Genomic DNA, 17,175 nt, shown 5'->3' with positions numbered 1-17,175 from the left:
TTTCTCTTTTTCTTCACATCTTTTTCCTTCTCATCTTCCAGTTTTAGTGTCTTGGTTCTTTCATTTTTAATGTTCTTTTTCTCTTTGCTGGATTCTTCCTCAACCTCCTCTTCATCTGCATTCTTTCTTCTTTGCCTTTTTCCATGTTTCTCACCCTTATTCCTTGCAGTTTTCTGGCGTCTCTCATGTTTCTTCTCTGCTCTTTTATTGCCCCCCTCGATTGTTCTCTTCTCTGAAGCTCTTCTCCTGCTAACTTCACCATTTCTCTCTCTTCTCCGTTTGCCATCTCGCGTCGTCTGCTTCTCCTTACCTTTCTTAGAGTTTTCCTCCACTTCCACGTAGTAGAGGCTGAATTCATTATCCTTTCCTACAAAAATAGTTTTACATAGATTAACACTACAGTACAAAATAAAAACATTAAAAAATGCACGCAGAAAGCAGACAACCTTCCTACCTTCATCCACCTCAATGCTCACTGTAAAATGAAATAGAAAATAAGTCAAAAACGGAAGACAAGAGTTCTGGACATTGTTAGGAAGACATTGTTAAGTCCTGAAAGGTCAGACATGGGTTCCCAGCAGCTGTTTAGCGTCTCTTGTATTGTTTGTGACCACAGTGTAACCAGACCGGTAAGTGCTGACCGGGTCATTACATGCTTAGTTGTGTTGTACAATAGACACAATGGTGCTTTTCATCTTCAGTGTCAGTGTCCTCTCACAGGGGTCAAAGGGCAATAGAATAAAAGTAATGTTTATAAATTCACAAACACACACTTAAAATTCATATTAGCTGCATGACCACCCTTGCATTTAGCACAAGTCAGTGGGTTTGCATCAAAATGAAATTACCTAGAAAATTATAATTCACATCCAGCCATAAAATACAAATCGCCTTTCAAGTGACTGAACTATTCAAACAATTTTATCAGAATCAAAAATATAATTTTTAAACACTGAGGCAGACTGTGGAATTAATTTCAAGTGATAAAAGTCAGTTGTCAGTCATGGCTTAACACTGAATAAAATAAGATAAACACATCATCAAAGTATCATTTTGCTAGGAAAAAAATTTATAAAATACAAAAAGAATGTAATAATCATCTTTACCGTCACTTTCAGATGCGATGAGTTTATGCCGTGGCATCCTCCTCGCTAGTGGCCTTCACTCTGTGCATGTGGTTGACCTCCCGTGTGTGTGTCCATGCATATACGAGTGTGTGTGCGATGATGTTGCAGCAGCGGACCATGTCCTGACTGAACAGAACCTGGCAGGTGATGAGTACCGTGCATGAAGAGTTCACTTTTTACCAGCATTCAGCGACCTCGCCCAGGAACAATAACCAGTCGAAACTCTAGAGCCTCTCAATTTCACCCCTTTGAATTATTCAACAGAATTATGACTCTTTTTTTCAAAAAGAAAGGGGGTCACACAGTACCAAGCCAAAATAGAGGATGATGGTCTAATGACCGACTATAGAAAGAGCGAAGAGGGAGATAATAGATGATTAGTGCCGCAGAGTAACCAGAGTCATTGTGAGCTGTACTTTCACTTATAGTGGAAAAGTTACCCTAAATATGGCTTCAGTTTGCAGGAAATCGTAAAATCACAGCAATTATATTCATGTAGAAAATAAGAATTCAGATATTAAGATTGTAAAAGAATGCATACGTAAAATACAAAGTGACATGCTACACTACTAAAGTCAGTAAAGTATATCTAACAGTGTACAGTATCTGGCACATTAGAGCCAAAGCTGCCATAAAATAAAGACAGAAACAGAAAGTCTGGAAGTGTCTCCGGAGAAATTAATAGGAAGACAGATTTTACTCATATATGCCTGAGGTGCCCTCGTGGGATTGTGCTCCACAGAATGGTAGAAGCATAGAGATATTAGATGTATGGAAAAGGAGAAAAAGGGAGGACACTGGGTTCTATTAATAGATCTTGATATTTTAATGTATTTATAGGTAACTGAATCTAATGAACTGAACCTTTGTCATTATGGTTCTACATGATCCCAATCATAGATGGAGCGTGTGTAAAGCCCAAAGTACATTTCACTTTTTACACGTACACGAGGGTCAGCGTACAGTGCACATGATGCAAATTTCGTCATCAGATTTTTTTTAACTGTTAGTAGGCCTACTTTGTACAGACAGGTTGCACAGGCATTGAGTTTGTTTAGCCGTAATCTGTTGTTCCACAAGGTGACAATACTGACCCAGGCCATTGTTTTACAGTAGTAAACAAAAATAAAGAGATGGAATAACAACAACAAAGTAGTGGAGACTGCAACAACAACAGACACTCACATTGACAAGTGCTTGTGAGCGAGAGGGTGTGAGATATTGGTTTAAAAGAGTTCAAAAATATAGTTTTCGGTCATAACTTATGGGGAAAATAAAGCAGGCACTGGACATAGATGAAGCTTTCTAGAGTGCATATGTCGACCGCCCGCATTCGCACACAACATCAAATGAGTATGGAAAGCCAAATGGTTCAAAAACACAAAAAATATGCATATTTAATACATATTATACACATATTTCAGGGTAAACAACATGTATTTAACTCTTGAAATACATGTTAAATACACATATTTTATGTGTTGTTGAAGTATTAAAATTCATGTGCTTTTGAACCATTTGTCCTTCCATAAATGGTGCATACTTTGAAAGGCTACACCAGCGTACGCATCCAAAAACGAGGTATATTTTGGGCTGAAAGCTGGGGAAGCCTTAGCTTTTCCCTGCAATGTAAAAAACAATAAAACACAATTTGTTGAGTCAACTTAAAATAATTTGTTACCCCACTGCCTTAAAATTTTACGTTCAGTCAACTCAAATAAGATTACATTTTTGTTATTGGTCATAACTTACGGGGAAAAATAAAGCAGACACTGGACATAGAGTGCATATGTCGACCGCCCATGTTCGCACACAACACCAAATGGGTATGGAAGGCCAAATGGTTCAAAAACATGCAAATTTTAACACATAAAATATACTTATTTAATACGTACTATATGCATATTTCAGGCGTTAAATACGTGTTGTTTTGCGCATATTTAATGCACTGATTTTTCACGGGTAAACAATATGTATGTAACTCTTGAAATACGCGTTAAATACACATATTTTATGTGTTGTTGACGTGTTAAAATTCATGTGTTTTTGAACCATTTGTCCTTCCATAAATGTAGTATACCTTGAAAGGCTACGCCAGCGTACTTGTACAAAAACAAAGTATATTTTGGGCTGAAAGCTGGGGAAGCCTTAGCCTTTCCCACACAGACTTGGGGCAAAAAAGTCCACCAAATTAGACAAAAATGCCCCTGCACAATTAAATTAAAAATATTGTCTGTTGCTAACAAGTAAAAATGAATGAAAAGTGTCGATTGCGCCATTAAATTAGGATCTGCTCATGTTGCACCATATTTCTTTTTACACGTTTTTAAACGCTTTGCATTATAACCAATCACATAAGATTCTGTTGAGCTTATGAATGCAATGTCCAACCAGAGGAGTTCAGATGATTCATTGCTGAAACGCCGGTTTCATTCAGTCTGACTGAATTCTGTGCTCTTGTGAATTCCCTCATTATAAACAACAAAGCACTGATATATGTACAATGTTCTCAGTGCATTTACAGTGTAGACAACTTGGGTCATTATAACAATAGTTTTGTTTTTTGAGAGTGCTCGAAGTCGTGATAGACTAAAGTTGAGTGATAATATTCTTCACTTGCTTTCTGCATTAAAACTGTTATAATTAGCATTATAATTGTAACTTACAGTATTTTATATTAACCTGTCCTATTAAAAAAAAAAATTATTAGGCCATGACACCCGTATGTGGTATTTGCCTGAAAAAAAGGATTTATGATGTATTTGTATTTAATAGGTGACACTCCTGGAGGTGGTTTCACTCCACGCATATGATCCAAAAAATATTAATAATAGAAATTAGATAACCGTAGAGCGTGGAGCTGGTAACATCAGAGTCATCATGGGTTTGATTCCTATGGAATGCATGAACTGTTTGGGGGGGATGCAAACTTGAATCCAATGTAAGTCACTTTGGACAAAAGTGTCTGATAAATATGTAAAAGTAGTGTCAATAAGAAATATTTAAAACATAATAATAAATTACCATGCCAAAAATATTACTGATACCAAAAGGTAGCAGTGACCTTGTGGTTCAGGCTTTGGGACTGTAATACTATTCCCTAGAGTCAATCATCCGGTAAATTAGAGAGTAACTGAGCAAATCTTGTTATTATTACATCCTTAAATAGGCATTTAACCTCAGCTTGCTCCAGGCATTTCTCCTACTTTTGCGGTTAATATAAGGTATATGTCTGATGCATCAATGCATGTGATAGCACGGAATGCATGTGAAAGCTCTGAATCCAACATCACCAACAGCATTTGTGGATTCCTTCATTGTCGTTACACATCTTGACCACCTGATGTCACTAAGGATAAACATTTGAGGCTGTTCTGTTAAAATGAATGAGAAATCTAGGGGAATTCAGATGATGTCAGGCTGCATCGCAGTTTCAATGTTTGACCCATTTCTTGTGCACACATTACCCTCCCAGTCAGCAGGTATTTGTATTCATACAGTGTATTTTTGCATATTGTGTCAAGGTCTGTGTGTTTGAGATCCCATGGGCTGGAGTGTCTATCTCTGTACTTGTGTTGTCGCCCTGCAGGGAGCTAGATTGTTTTCCTCGGCTAAGTTTAGCAGCACCGTTTGGGGATTCCATCTTCGGAGAACTGACACAGGCCGTAACTGTATTCTGAGCATGTCTTCTTCTCACTCCCTCAGTCTCTCAGCCACTGGCACACCTTTGATCACAGAAACATAAAATGTTCCATTGTGGCTGCTATTTTTTCCACTCATGTCTTAAAGAAAAATGTTTTTCCAGACACATTCAGAACAGTAGAATTAAGCATTTTTGACCATTACAGTCACATCTACAGTACAATTAATGCTAATGAGAACATAAAGAGCTATTTAGAGTCAATAGACGTGACAAAACGATGAGCTGGCAGCTTTCATTTGTAAAACAAATCTGAGTCACAGTCTAACAGTGTCTCATCTTTACTGTTGTCATCAGACAAACCCGTCTCAGGTAATCATGTGAGCCAAAGATGAGCTGTATTCCATCACTCTGAAGAATCCTATAGTCAGGATACTTAATACACTCTGGGTGGATGGTTTTTATTTATAGATGGGCTGGTGCCCTGTTACTCTCACGTTTTCATTCAGTCCATATTCTCAGTACTGCCTGTGGAGGAAGAGAAAACAGCAGTTTGACTGGAAAGTCTTCTATATCCATATCCACACGTGAAAGGGATGTTTAAATACCGAGCCTGTGATTAAATCTGGATTTACTAGTACGGCATGCTTTGTTTAAATCAAACTGGTCATAAATGACTAAATATTTTCACACTTAACGCCTGCTGACTGGATTCTACTGTGCTATACTGTGCAACCAATTTGTTTTGTTATTGAACTTGGTTATAAATTATTTTAAACACAATCAAGACATGACTAAAGCTGTAGAGTTCATAATAATAACAGCCTTTGACTGAAGACGGATCAATAAAAACCATTCTGCTAAAGCAGAAAATGTCAAATGCATAGATGTAATTGCTGAAGCCATATTTTGAAATGTCAACAGCTACAAGCAGGGTCTCTTTTATGTAAAAGCAGAATGAAAACACTGATACTATGGAAAGCTGTCAGAATACTGGGTACTTTTGAGAAAGTAAACAAAATTTCCCTTAAGGACGAAGAGGGTAGGCTGAGGTAGAGAGGGAGGGTGCTGACATGAAGTGAAAGCATACTTGAAACAACTACAAGAGCAGGAAGAAGCTGTCAAAATAAAGTGGGATACTGACGGATGAATCAAAGACCGGTTTCAACAGCACATCTCATAGATTTAACTACATTCCATCACTCTAGAATACTAGCATTGTGATAGTACCTGACTTGTGTTGTGTTGCAGTGTTGTTTTAAAATATAAATGTTAGTTTTGACTAACACTGATAGTAAAATCTGTACTTATATTGAATTAGTTATTTTTAGATTTTTATTGTAATTGGTTAAAAGTAATTCTGAGTTTGTCATTTTTATTAGTTTTCTATATGTCTACACTACCAGTCAAAAGTTTTTGAACAGTAAGATTTTAATGCTTTTAAAGAAGTCCCTTCTGCTCACCAAGCCTGCATTTATTTGATCCAAAGTACAGCAAAAACAGTAGAATTTTGAAACATTTGTTATTATTTAAAATAACTGTTTTCCATTTGAATATAGTTTAATGTGTAATTTATTCCTGTGATTTCAAAGCTGAATTTTTAGCATCATTACTCCAGTTACATGATCCTTCAGAAATTATTATAACATTCTGATTTTCTGCTCAAAAAACATTTATTACTATTATTATGTTGAAAAGTTGAGAGTAGGATTTTTTTTTTTTTTCAGGTTTCTGAAAGTAGAATTTCAGTCTACTTTCTGAGCAGAATTTTATCAGGCTTCTTTGATTAATAGAAAGTTCAGAAGAACAGCATTTATCTGAAATAGAAATCTTTTGTAACATTATAAATGTCTTTATCATCACTTTTGATCAATATAAAGCAATGCTATATGTAAGTATTAATTTCTATAATTTCTTTCCCCTCCAAAATTATACTGACTCCAAGCTTTTAAATGGTTTTAAAAATGTTTTTTTTTTTTTTTTTTTTTTTTTTTTTTTTTTCAGAAAAATGCTTTATCAAAGAATCCTGAAAAAATGTACTCAACTGTTTTAAATATTGATAATAATAAAAAAATGTTTCTTGAACAGCAAATCAGCATATTCGAATGAGTTCTGAAGGATCATGTGACACTGAAGACCGGAGTAATAATGCTAAAAATTGAGCTGGGATCACAGGAATAAATTACATTTTAAAATGCATTTTAAATTGCAAAAATATTTCAAAATTTTTCAGTTTTTGCTGTACTTTGGATCAAATAAATGCAGGCTTGGTGAGCAGAAGAGACTTTAAAAAAAATTAAAAATCTTACTGTTCAAAAACGTTTGACTGGTATTGTATATATTTTTTGTTTTAGTTTTAGTTATTTTATTATCAAGTTAAACTAAATGAAAATGAGAAATGTTGTCTTTTGCAACTAGCTTAAAAAAATTTTCCATTTATGTTCAGTAACATACCTTTTTTATTTTTTTTGTGAACTGTCAAAACCTTGACTCACTAATGGTTTTCGGTCATCCCATAATAAAGCATTTTGATTAGCAAATGACTATATTACCTAGTCTAACAGGTTTCATTCATGTCACCTCATAAAGAATAAGCTGAGTAATTGTGTATGGATGTTTTTGTGAAGATAATGCAATATACACTCATTAGATCACTGTCTTAAAGTGAAAACACACTGAATGTTAGTGTTTGTGTTTCTGATGCTGTTATGGGTCAACACACTTGACACAATGGCGTCAGCAGCTGATACTTTATGACTCTATTATTGACCCAGTTGGCAATCTAACAAACACTTTATGGCACAGGAGCATACACTCAAAAGTACACAGCAACGCTAAAATATAAACAAATAAAACAATCACGATTGTGATTTTTGGGTTTCAACTCATGACATGTAAGAGCATAAATGTACGGAATGAAACCCACCTTACTATTCACCACAGTCCTGGTTAAAATATATAATATCTATTTGTCCACCACGTTTGTCCAATATGAAAACAAAATGTGCATCTAATAAATGATTAATTTCCAAAGAAGCAAGAATGGTATTCAAATCACATGCAAAACTACTTCTTGACTTAAATGATCCATAAAGACATAAAGTGTATGTATATAAGGAAAACATATTACATATACACAAAATGGATATTTAAAAGCTTCTGCAAAATACATAATGTAAATTCAGTGAGGTTCTGTACGCTCACAAATGCATGCAGATAAGGCTACATTTATTGCACACATTTACTTTGGACTGAATAGGGTGACCTGCTGTTATCTATGCGTTGTAATAAACATGCAAAAATCCCATGGTGTTTGCCTTGTTTGACATGGGCTGGGATCTCTACTTAAGCAATGACGACACACCAAAAACATCAGTTTAAAGGTAAAACATCCCATAGATTAAGCCTCTCCCCTTGTACGACATGTTTGCACTCACAACACATACATGCAAATAACACATACAGTGTGACAAACCAAACTCAAACTAGTTCAGGCAGGTTTATTTTCGCTAAATGTGCAGTTTTTAAACTTGTCCCCCTCCTCCACTTCAAACTCTTCTTCTCAGAAACAACTAGGCGGCTTCTGTCTTTGCTTATGTACAAAGCCACCCTCAGGATACACTGAGTTGGGTTACACTACTGAAAGGAATCTCTCTCACACCAGCTCAAAGGCTAGTGGGTTTGTACAGTTCATCCGAGAGTTTGCTGACTGACAGTATAAGTTATGCGTGTAGTGCAAAAACACATGAGAGCTGTCCACATTTCCAGGCACAGAGGTGATAAAGTGAATGAACTTCTTGGAAATGTCTCAAGAGTTCCTCAATGGACAATGTATACAGTCATATTTCCATTAATCATTTTATCTCAACATTTATATTCTCCTGTTTACAACCTCAGATTCATAATTTCTGCATTTGGAGCTCCTATGTAAATGCGTCTCTGACACATCTGTGCAACATTATACCATATGTACATCAGAAGCAGCTTCCTTTACAGTGTCAACACATGCCAAAAGTTGTAGTGCCAATAACAAAAAGAGTTGTAATACAACAGAGTTGGACAGATAACACATAAACATTTAAAGTACCTAAGAAAATTTAAATACAATAGGTATAACACAATAAATACCTACTAAATATTTATAACTTCGTTTCATGAGCCTGTTGACTTTGTTGGTGTCTTCAGGCTTGGGAGACTTTCATCAGGAAGGTATGATTTCGTCATCAGTGTAGGTGGCAAACCTAAAGTGGATTCTGAGTACCACGCCCCGCCCACGGGCGTCGAATGACCAATGAAAACCTTCCCTGTCTGCGATGACGCTATCAGTCACTCCCCTTTACTAAAGAAGGAAACAAACAGAGTGAAAGAAGAGAGAGCTCGGGAGAGGACGGGAGAGGAATTTACTTATTTACATCACCGACAAAGCCTCGGGAGGAAGACAAACTCCTTTTCGAAGAGTTCCTGTTCCTTAACCGGCATTCATCGACCGATTAGATTTTAAAAGTCTTCGAGGTAAGCGCTACATCGTTTAGTTTGCATTTTATTTAGGCGATAATCGCGAAAGGTTTGACGATGTGATCACGGAAAGACTGGTTGACCCCGAAAAAAGGGAGCGATTAACGATTACCGATTCAGGACGTGTAGCACACCGGGTTAAACCGCTGGTTCGGATCTATAATCGCCAGGGTTGTCTGAGGTATCGAGCTTTTTTTTTGTTCGACGGGTGGGTCCTTAAAAAAAACAAAGTGTCCCAAGTTGTCAGCAGCACCTTCATGAACATCACAAGCCCCAGAACGTGACTCGGCTGCCCGCAAAAACACAGCCAGACAATCGCCAAGTTTCCTTCGTCTTGTATATAAATTTATAAATCGATTGTCTGTGCTTACTTGCTTTTATAAACTATGATCTTCAGTAATGGCTTCTGAAAGAGACACACAACTCAACGGATTATTTTCATTGTGCTGTGGGTTGTTTATTGTTCGACCGTGTCCGTTTAAATTCGAGGAAATGTCGTTCAGTTGTTCGCGTTTTCGTGGTATATGATACTAGTTACTCAGACAAACAGCTGGCTAAGCCAGTTAGCTTTTTGTTTCGGGCTTGTTCAAAGGACAGATTGTCTGTCTAGGGAGGAAATCCTGGAGCAAAAGGACAAAGAAGGAAGATTAAACAAAGCCAGTGCTGCTCTGTAGTCGCGATGTTTGCGTTTGGATGTGTCATGATATTTTATGTCTTGCTATTTTTGGCTTTACTCGCCGTTCTGGTTCGTTCTGTTCTCTCTCATCCACCCAGTTTATTCGTCTGCGAGATTCGACAGAAGTAGGCTTCCTACTTCGATAGCCACACGATTATGATACCCCAAAATGCAGTCTAGCTCGCCAGATTTTGAGACACAGTCGCTCTTTTACATCCCGGACACGACTGCCCAGTCATGTAGACGGTTAAATGACCTGTAATTCTCGGTTGAGTGGTGGTTTAAAGTTCTGTTAACCGCCAGCATCGACTGTTGGAGTGTCCGTGAGCTGTTATTGATCCCTGGTGTCTGTCAGCTGGTAGCGATGCTTTCACTCGCATGGTTGAACACGTGAACAGCTTTTGTGCTTCTTTTGCTTAAAATGCCAGATTAGAGATGTAGGCTTAATGTATCACCTTTATTGCCTCCTGAAATTGCATATCACGCTTGACACCCACTCGTTTGGTTAGTCATGGTTAGGTGGGAGAGCCTGTGTCGTGCTGTTTAATGTGTGGAGTTTATTTAGAGATACAGACAGACGGATTAGAAGAGAGTTCAGTTTGTGGTTAGGAATAGATACAGCAGAACACGGTATTAGTCCGGTCAGTCGGTTGACTTGACTGTAATTACGTTGTCCTGATGAGGGTGGTTGAGAAGCTTGTGTCTTATTTTTGGCTGGGATAAAACAAGATCTTTTAATTATAGCGGGGTTTTCGGTGTGTCCACGTTTAGAGACTTAGATAACTCTTGAGCTTTAAAGGTGCACAAGGTAACTTTTTTGCAAATTAAATTTTGCACGAGGAAATGAATCATAGTTTTGTAAAACTGTCATTACAGTCTTCTAGAAAAAGCTCTTTTATTCTACATGGAGTGGGTCCCCCTCATGGGTGACGCCATATTGAGGTCACATGACTGTACAAAATTGCTTAAAAAAACAGTAAGAATGTTGTGTCTGTTAGTATTGTTTTGTTATGTGGTCTAGACTTGTTTGTCAACTGTTTCAATCTTTTAAAAAAACTCTTTATACTTTATATAGAGGGTTTGCACTTATGTCATGATTTGGTCAGTTATCAGAATGCGTACCCATACTAGCGATACTGGGAAGTCAACAGAAGCATGGATTGCATGATTAATGTACTACTGAATATGTTGTTCTGCTAATTTATGCTGTCTAAACCACGGAAAAAAAACTGCTAAATCATATAAAGAAGGACTTAGTAAGCAGGAAACAGTGACATATTTTGATAAGCTAAAGTTAATAGGTGGCAAAGATGCGTACGAGCAGTATTAATTAAGATACTAGCCTAATATTTCACCAATGGAAATGATAAGAACAAACACGAATGTTGTCAAGATTCTTGCCCTGGAAATCCTGGTTTAGTTTGGTCAACCACAAACACCTTCTGTTCCTCAGACAGTTTTTTTTGTACTCTTCTACTTGACTTGTGTTAACTTTTGTCAGTATATAATACTCCAAATGTTTTTCCCTGTCCGAACGATTGGTACAGCCCAAAACTTGACAATAATTAACCATTTTCAGTAACAATAATCTGCAAAATATGCGAGTTTCGTTCAGTGGCATTGTTTATGTTCAGTCCCGCCAGTATGGCCAATTAATGACACGTTGTGAAAACACTCCATAGCACCATTAGCCGGTACTTTACCAGAAATAAACCTAAAAGTACATCTAAACAAAATGGACAAGCTAAGGAATATAACAACAAACACATTACACATACTAAGAATAGATCAATATCACTTTTCATGTCCGATCCAGATACTGATACTGCAGCTTTCGACAGCAGTGCCAGTCTGATACCAATAGCTTAGAATAGCTATACCTCATTGACTTGCTAACTGTAAACATGTACAAGCTAAGTGTAAAACAAAAACTTACTGAGTGCACCATTAAAACAATGGTCTCCTCCAAACACAATGCTGTTATTGTTAACAAGACCACTCTTGTTCTGTCTCCATGTTCTTTTGTGATACATTAGCAATGGCCCAAGAGACAAACCAGAGTCCCGTGCCTATACTGTGTACCACAGGCTGTGGTTTCTATGGCAACCCTAGGACCAATGGCATGTGCTCGGTATGCTATAAGGAGCACCTGAACAGACAGCAAAGCAGTGATCGTAGTCCCATGAGCCCCCTGGGTAAGTCACACTGAAACATTAACCTGTTTGTCTAACCTCCCAGATAGAGCTCTCTATGGTTACAGACCACACAAACAACATGGTTATACTTTGGTATAAGGGCTCTCATTCACTGGTGATATTATAGTTGCTACAGCAATAACAGACCATGGTTACTGCTTGTGAAGCATTTCAGAGCCACCAGCACCCAGTGATAGCATGTTACTCTGAGCTGTTTTAGAACTTAATCCTTTTCTTGGTCTCTGGCAGGGTCTTCCCTGAGCAATTGTAACGATAAGCTGCACTTGTTTTGTGTCACAGGCCTTTTGTATAGTGTAGCACAGCTGCACCTGTGCACTGTTTGTGATTTGTGTCTTTGTGTTCTGTTGGACCAGCTGGCAGCCCCTCAGCAGAGGCCTCCGCTATACAGAGACTAGAAGCCAGCATAAACAAAGCAGAGCCTTCACCTGCACCCAGCACAGATACCATGAGAGAGTAAGTACTTCACATGTGTGTTTGTTGTTAAACCTCAGAATGAGAGAGAATGCATTTTATGTATAGCTGCTTGACGTTTGAATGATCTCCTGTGTTTCAAGAAAAGCCAGTGCGCGCTAAAACCCCCGCCTGTTTGTTTTTGCAGAAGTATTCCTTCAACCTCTTTACCAGTCACACAACAGATGACAGAAATGAGCATTTCTCGAGACGAAAAGGCCCTGTCTCCTAAAGCTGAGGCTGCTGAACCAGGTAATTGCAAATAAATATGATCAAATACATTTTAAAGTAGACACCCAGAGCTTCTTGTTTAGTCTAACAGAGTTTTTTAAACTATTTCATGTGAAGGACCATCAAACATGAAAATTCTTCTGCGATCGACTATAGCAATGATTTATAAAAATTATAGCAATGAAAGCTGCCCCGTGGACCATAAAACCAGTCATAAGGGTCAATTTTATGAAACTGAGGTTTATACATCATCTGAAAGCTGAATAAATAAGCTTTCCATTGATGTATGGTTTGTTAAGATAGGACCATATGTGGCCTATTTGAAAATCTGTAATTTGAGGGTGCAAAAAAATAACAATTTTGAGAAAATCACCTTTAAAGTTGTCCAAATGAAGTTCTTAGCAATGCATTTTATGAATTAAAAATGAAGTTTTGATATATTTGCGGTAGAAAATTTACAAAATATCTTCATAGAACATGATCTCTACTTATTATCTTAATGATTTTTGGCGTAAAAGAAAAATCAATCATTTTGACCCATACAATGTACGTGTTGTGGTCCAGGGTCACAAATAATTGTTTACAAAATTATTAATTGAATGATTAAAAAATGTAAATACAGAACTGGCTTTTATTATGCCAATGTAACATGCAAATTGTTGTAAAAACATTTACATTTTCTAAAGTTTAATCTGAGATTGACGTTTAGAAATATTTTTAATATTTTTTTTAATATCTCACAAAACTATACACAGCTTCTTATTAAAACGAATGCTGTCAATAGAATGAAATGATTGTAACTGATTTCATGATTTCTCACCAGTGTCTATAAAGCAGAATTAAATAGTAAATCTACTAAACACATTTCATTATCATTTAAAGTCTACAGAACTTAAAACAATTTTTGAATTTTTCAAAAATGCATCTAAATAAACCAAAACAGTGCTGTCTGAATGCATATTCAAATTTTTGTAGCTACAGCAGTGAGCGAGATGATGACTTCTTCATCTGTTTTATTACTCATTATGATCACTCAAGTTCACAAGGAGTGTTTATTTATACCACAGTACATGTACAATGATAATATCAAAGGAAGCACTGTCAACTTTGTGGTATTTAGGCCTTCAGACATTAAGCTCTGTTTTCTCAGTTCTTTGTACTAAAATGGACTGTCTTTGGGCCTGCTCCAGTTTTAGTGTGAGCTGTTTACTGATGACATTCTTAAGTTCATGCAGTGTTAAGAACTTTGTTCTGACAGAAACTGTGGCAGAGCCTATTTTAGAACAGCCCAATAAAATTGCAACCATACTCAAATCAGTTTTAGACTGCTTTCAGAATCCACCCATGCCACAGTATTTCATTTGAATGAATTTTCTGTCTACCCTCTTCCCACAGTCATAACACAGCCCACCTCGTCCTACTCCCCCATCCCCGTGGCTCAGGGCAGCGATGAAGGCAAGAGCCCAGATTCCTCGAAACCTAAGAAAAATAGATGCTTTACCTGCCGTAAAAGAGTCGGACTAACAGGTGAGACTAATTGATTGGTCATCGTAATATTAGGGTGATACATGTATGTGTGTGTGTGAACGGAAGTCTTATGTTTTGTTTGGCTTCACAGGTTTCAACTGTCGATGTGGTAATCTGTTCTGTGGAATTCACCGGTACTCAGACAAGCACAACTGCACTTACGATTACAAGGCAGAAGCTGCTGCTAAGATCCGTAAGGAGAATCCCGTAGTGGTGGCCGATAAGATCCAGAGAATATAAGCTTTACCCTGTTTCTCCAATAACACTGGTGGATAAAATGGACGACTTGAAAAACGGACTTGTGTTTTTCGATCACTCTAAGAGGAAAGTGAGAGAACTGTACCGTCTGAGGCTCATGCATGAACGATCTTGACAGATTTTTTTGGTTTTCGAATAGGTATTAATTTCCTTCCGTTTTGTTTTGCTCTCCTCTCTGTGGTGTTTTATGCTAGTTATCTTGCATATTCTTTTTATTTTCTAAAGCATAGGACACCTTTCAGGAAATTTTTAGCTTTTATATTCGTTTTTTTGCCTGTTCCCGCCATCAAGCAATGGGAGTGGCAGATACTCTGTGCCAAAACGTGGCCGTGTAGTTTCTGAGTAAGTAGTGTTCCGCCTTTGACTTATCATGAATGACGCTGGATTTTTCAAGAGGTGTGTCAGAGCTCTACCTGATGATATGTGCAGCATGTTTCGGTCTGTTAAACTGCAGTTTATCATTACAGTCTGTTCTAGCAAAATCAGTTGGAATGCGAGGCCGCCCAGTCGTTAATACCATTTATTTAGCATTATTTTAGAATGTGAACTTGCTACTGTGACATCATACCTTTTCTTTGTTTTTAAATGAAAGGTTGAGATTCATCAGAAGTAATTTTTTTTTTTTTTTCTTTCTGTCTGTACTAGACAAGCTCTTTTCCCACATTCTAGAATGTCAGATGTCTGGGAGTTTTATTTCTGTTAATTACGTGTGACTTTTCAAAAAAAGACTGTATGGTGGTACGGTCTGTTTCCGTGTGAGCGTATTTGTGCGCAAGGGGGGAAATTTGCGCACAAGTTGTTCTTCCTGTTGTCAAAGCGAGATGAGCTAACCCTCCTTAGACAGTGCATTCATAACACCGCAATAGTATACGCATAAAGTCAGACCTGAGTCTGTGAAACGTTGTTTTTGTTTGTTTTAAAATGCACCCACAATGCACCTGTCATTTTTGTGTGTCTGCATATGTTAATGTAAGCGAGTCCGAGTGCATGTATTGTGTATATAAACGTCTTTTCTTCTGTAGGGAGTGAGGTTTCCTTAAAAAAAAGATGTATCTGTTGAGAGTATGTATCTGTTTGAGGTTTAATTTCAGCCTTTAGTTATATGCAAATTTGTATGGAAAAAACACCTTACTATGTTCATATTTATGTATTGCATTTAATCCTTTTACCTGGCATTAAAGAAAAAAGTATTGTAAATAAAAATATACAAAGAGAAAATATAAAGTCATGTTGTTCTGTTGTCATTTTGGGGGAAATTCCAGCACATCACGCAGATTCTAGGCCGCCTTATACTGAATGACACACAGCAGAAAAACCAGATTGTAGGTTCCCTGACAGCTGAATGATTTTTCAGATGTCGTTTGTTTCGCACACCTGTCCCGGTTGCAGACGCACAGACATCCTGTTTTCACGGCAGCTGTCCCGACAACCTTTAGCACTTCTGTGCTCGCAACCAAAGCAGATTTGACAATCCTGCCTGACCTAGTAACAGCTGGAGAGGTGTGTGTTACCCTCTAAGGAATGACAACAGCTGCTGTGAACCCTCAGCGTCACCCTCACTCAAACACGCTGGATATTTACTTCTACTTTTCCTGTCTTGTCTTTAAAGTACACTTTTGTCCGTTAAAAGAAAAACTTCCAGTCATTCTGTGTTATTGTCATACTCTGACTAGTCAGTGTCTGCGGCTCGCTCTCTGTATTTGTACAGAGGGGGCTGGGCGTTAAGCCGGTATGAGTGGATGACATCACAGTGACGGGTCGTGACAGATGTTGAGGGCAGATGCCTACGCCACTGTGAGTAGACAGGCGTCAGAGGGAGGGGCGACCAAGGATACAAAGAGGCACAGTTGAACAGGAAAGTAAGCTGTTTAGAAAAACAGTGTGGCTTAGAACTTTCTATCAGGAGTAACAGTAAATGACCTGTGGCTGAATTAAAGCAGGACGTAGGAATTGTTCAGCGGGGGAGCAGATGGGTTCTCACACTGAGTTCCTCATGTTCTTCCCACGTTAATCCTTGTGCGAGTCAGAGGCAGTAAATTGGCTTCTCAGTCGTGAGGTTGGCTGAGGAGAAGAAGGCAAGGCTCAGAACCACGAGACAGAGGAGCTTAAAGAAAGAGCTTCGTATTTAAGCAATTACGGAGGTTGCGCTTCGAGGAATGAAACATGAATGGGCATCATGGTCCTAACAAGGAAACGTAGGTTTTGGGAAAATCTTGAGAGCGAGGTGGAAATAGTGGAAAGGGAGTGGAAAGTTCAGAAGTTTTGAAACTCTTGTTTTAAGTAGTTTTTAAATAATTTAAATTGGAGTTTACTAAACTGGTGTCCTTGAACAGCTTTAAACTGACTAATAATTCAATCAAAAATTTTAATCATTTTAAAAAAGAATTTGTTTACCTGTGCCGTGTGACCATTAACTGACATCAGAGTGCTGTGAACATGTAAATGAGAGGTTAAATTATTTAAATATTGCTTTAATTTCAGGGTGTACTTCAAGAAAATGTTTTAGGCCATAAGGGCCATAATGTTACAAAACTT

General features: G+C 37.6%; 1 protein-coding gene across 1 annotated transcript; it reads left to right on the top strand.

Moving 5' to 3' along the window:
* Positions 1-9,112: 9,112 nt before the first annotated feature.
* On the top strand, positions 9,113-15,267 carry zfand5a (zinc finger, AN1-type domain 5a). Its single transcript, XM_051110425.1, has 6 exons — positions 9,113-9,279; positions 11,995-12,153; positions 12,528-12,627; positions 12,773-12,876; positions 14,251-14,382; positions 14,474-15,267. Exons 2-6 carry the CDS (start codon positions 11,997-11,999, stop codon positions 14,620-14,622), a joined length of 642 nt encoding a protein of 213 aa, XP_050966382.1. The 5' UTR covers positions 9,113-9,279; positions 11,995-11,996; the 3' UTR covers positions 14,623-15,267.
* Positions 15,268-17,175: the final 1,908 nt, after the last annotated feature.

The sequence above is a fragment of the Labeo rohita genome, chromosome 5, assembly GCF_022985175.1.
Source record: "Labeo rohita strain BAU-BD-2019 chromosome 5, IGBB_LRoh.1.0, whole genome shotgun sequence".
NCBI lineage: Eukaryota > Metazoa > Chordata > Actinopteri > Cypriniformes > Cyprinidae > Labeo > Labeo rohita.
The sequence above is the reverse complement of the archived record's forward strand: the minus strand, read 5'-3'. Positions and strand labels throughout refer to the sequence as shown.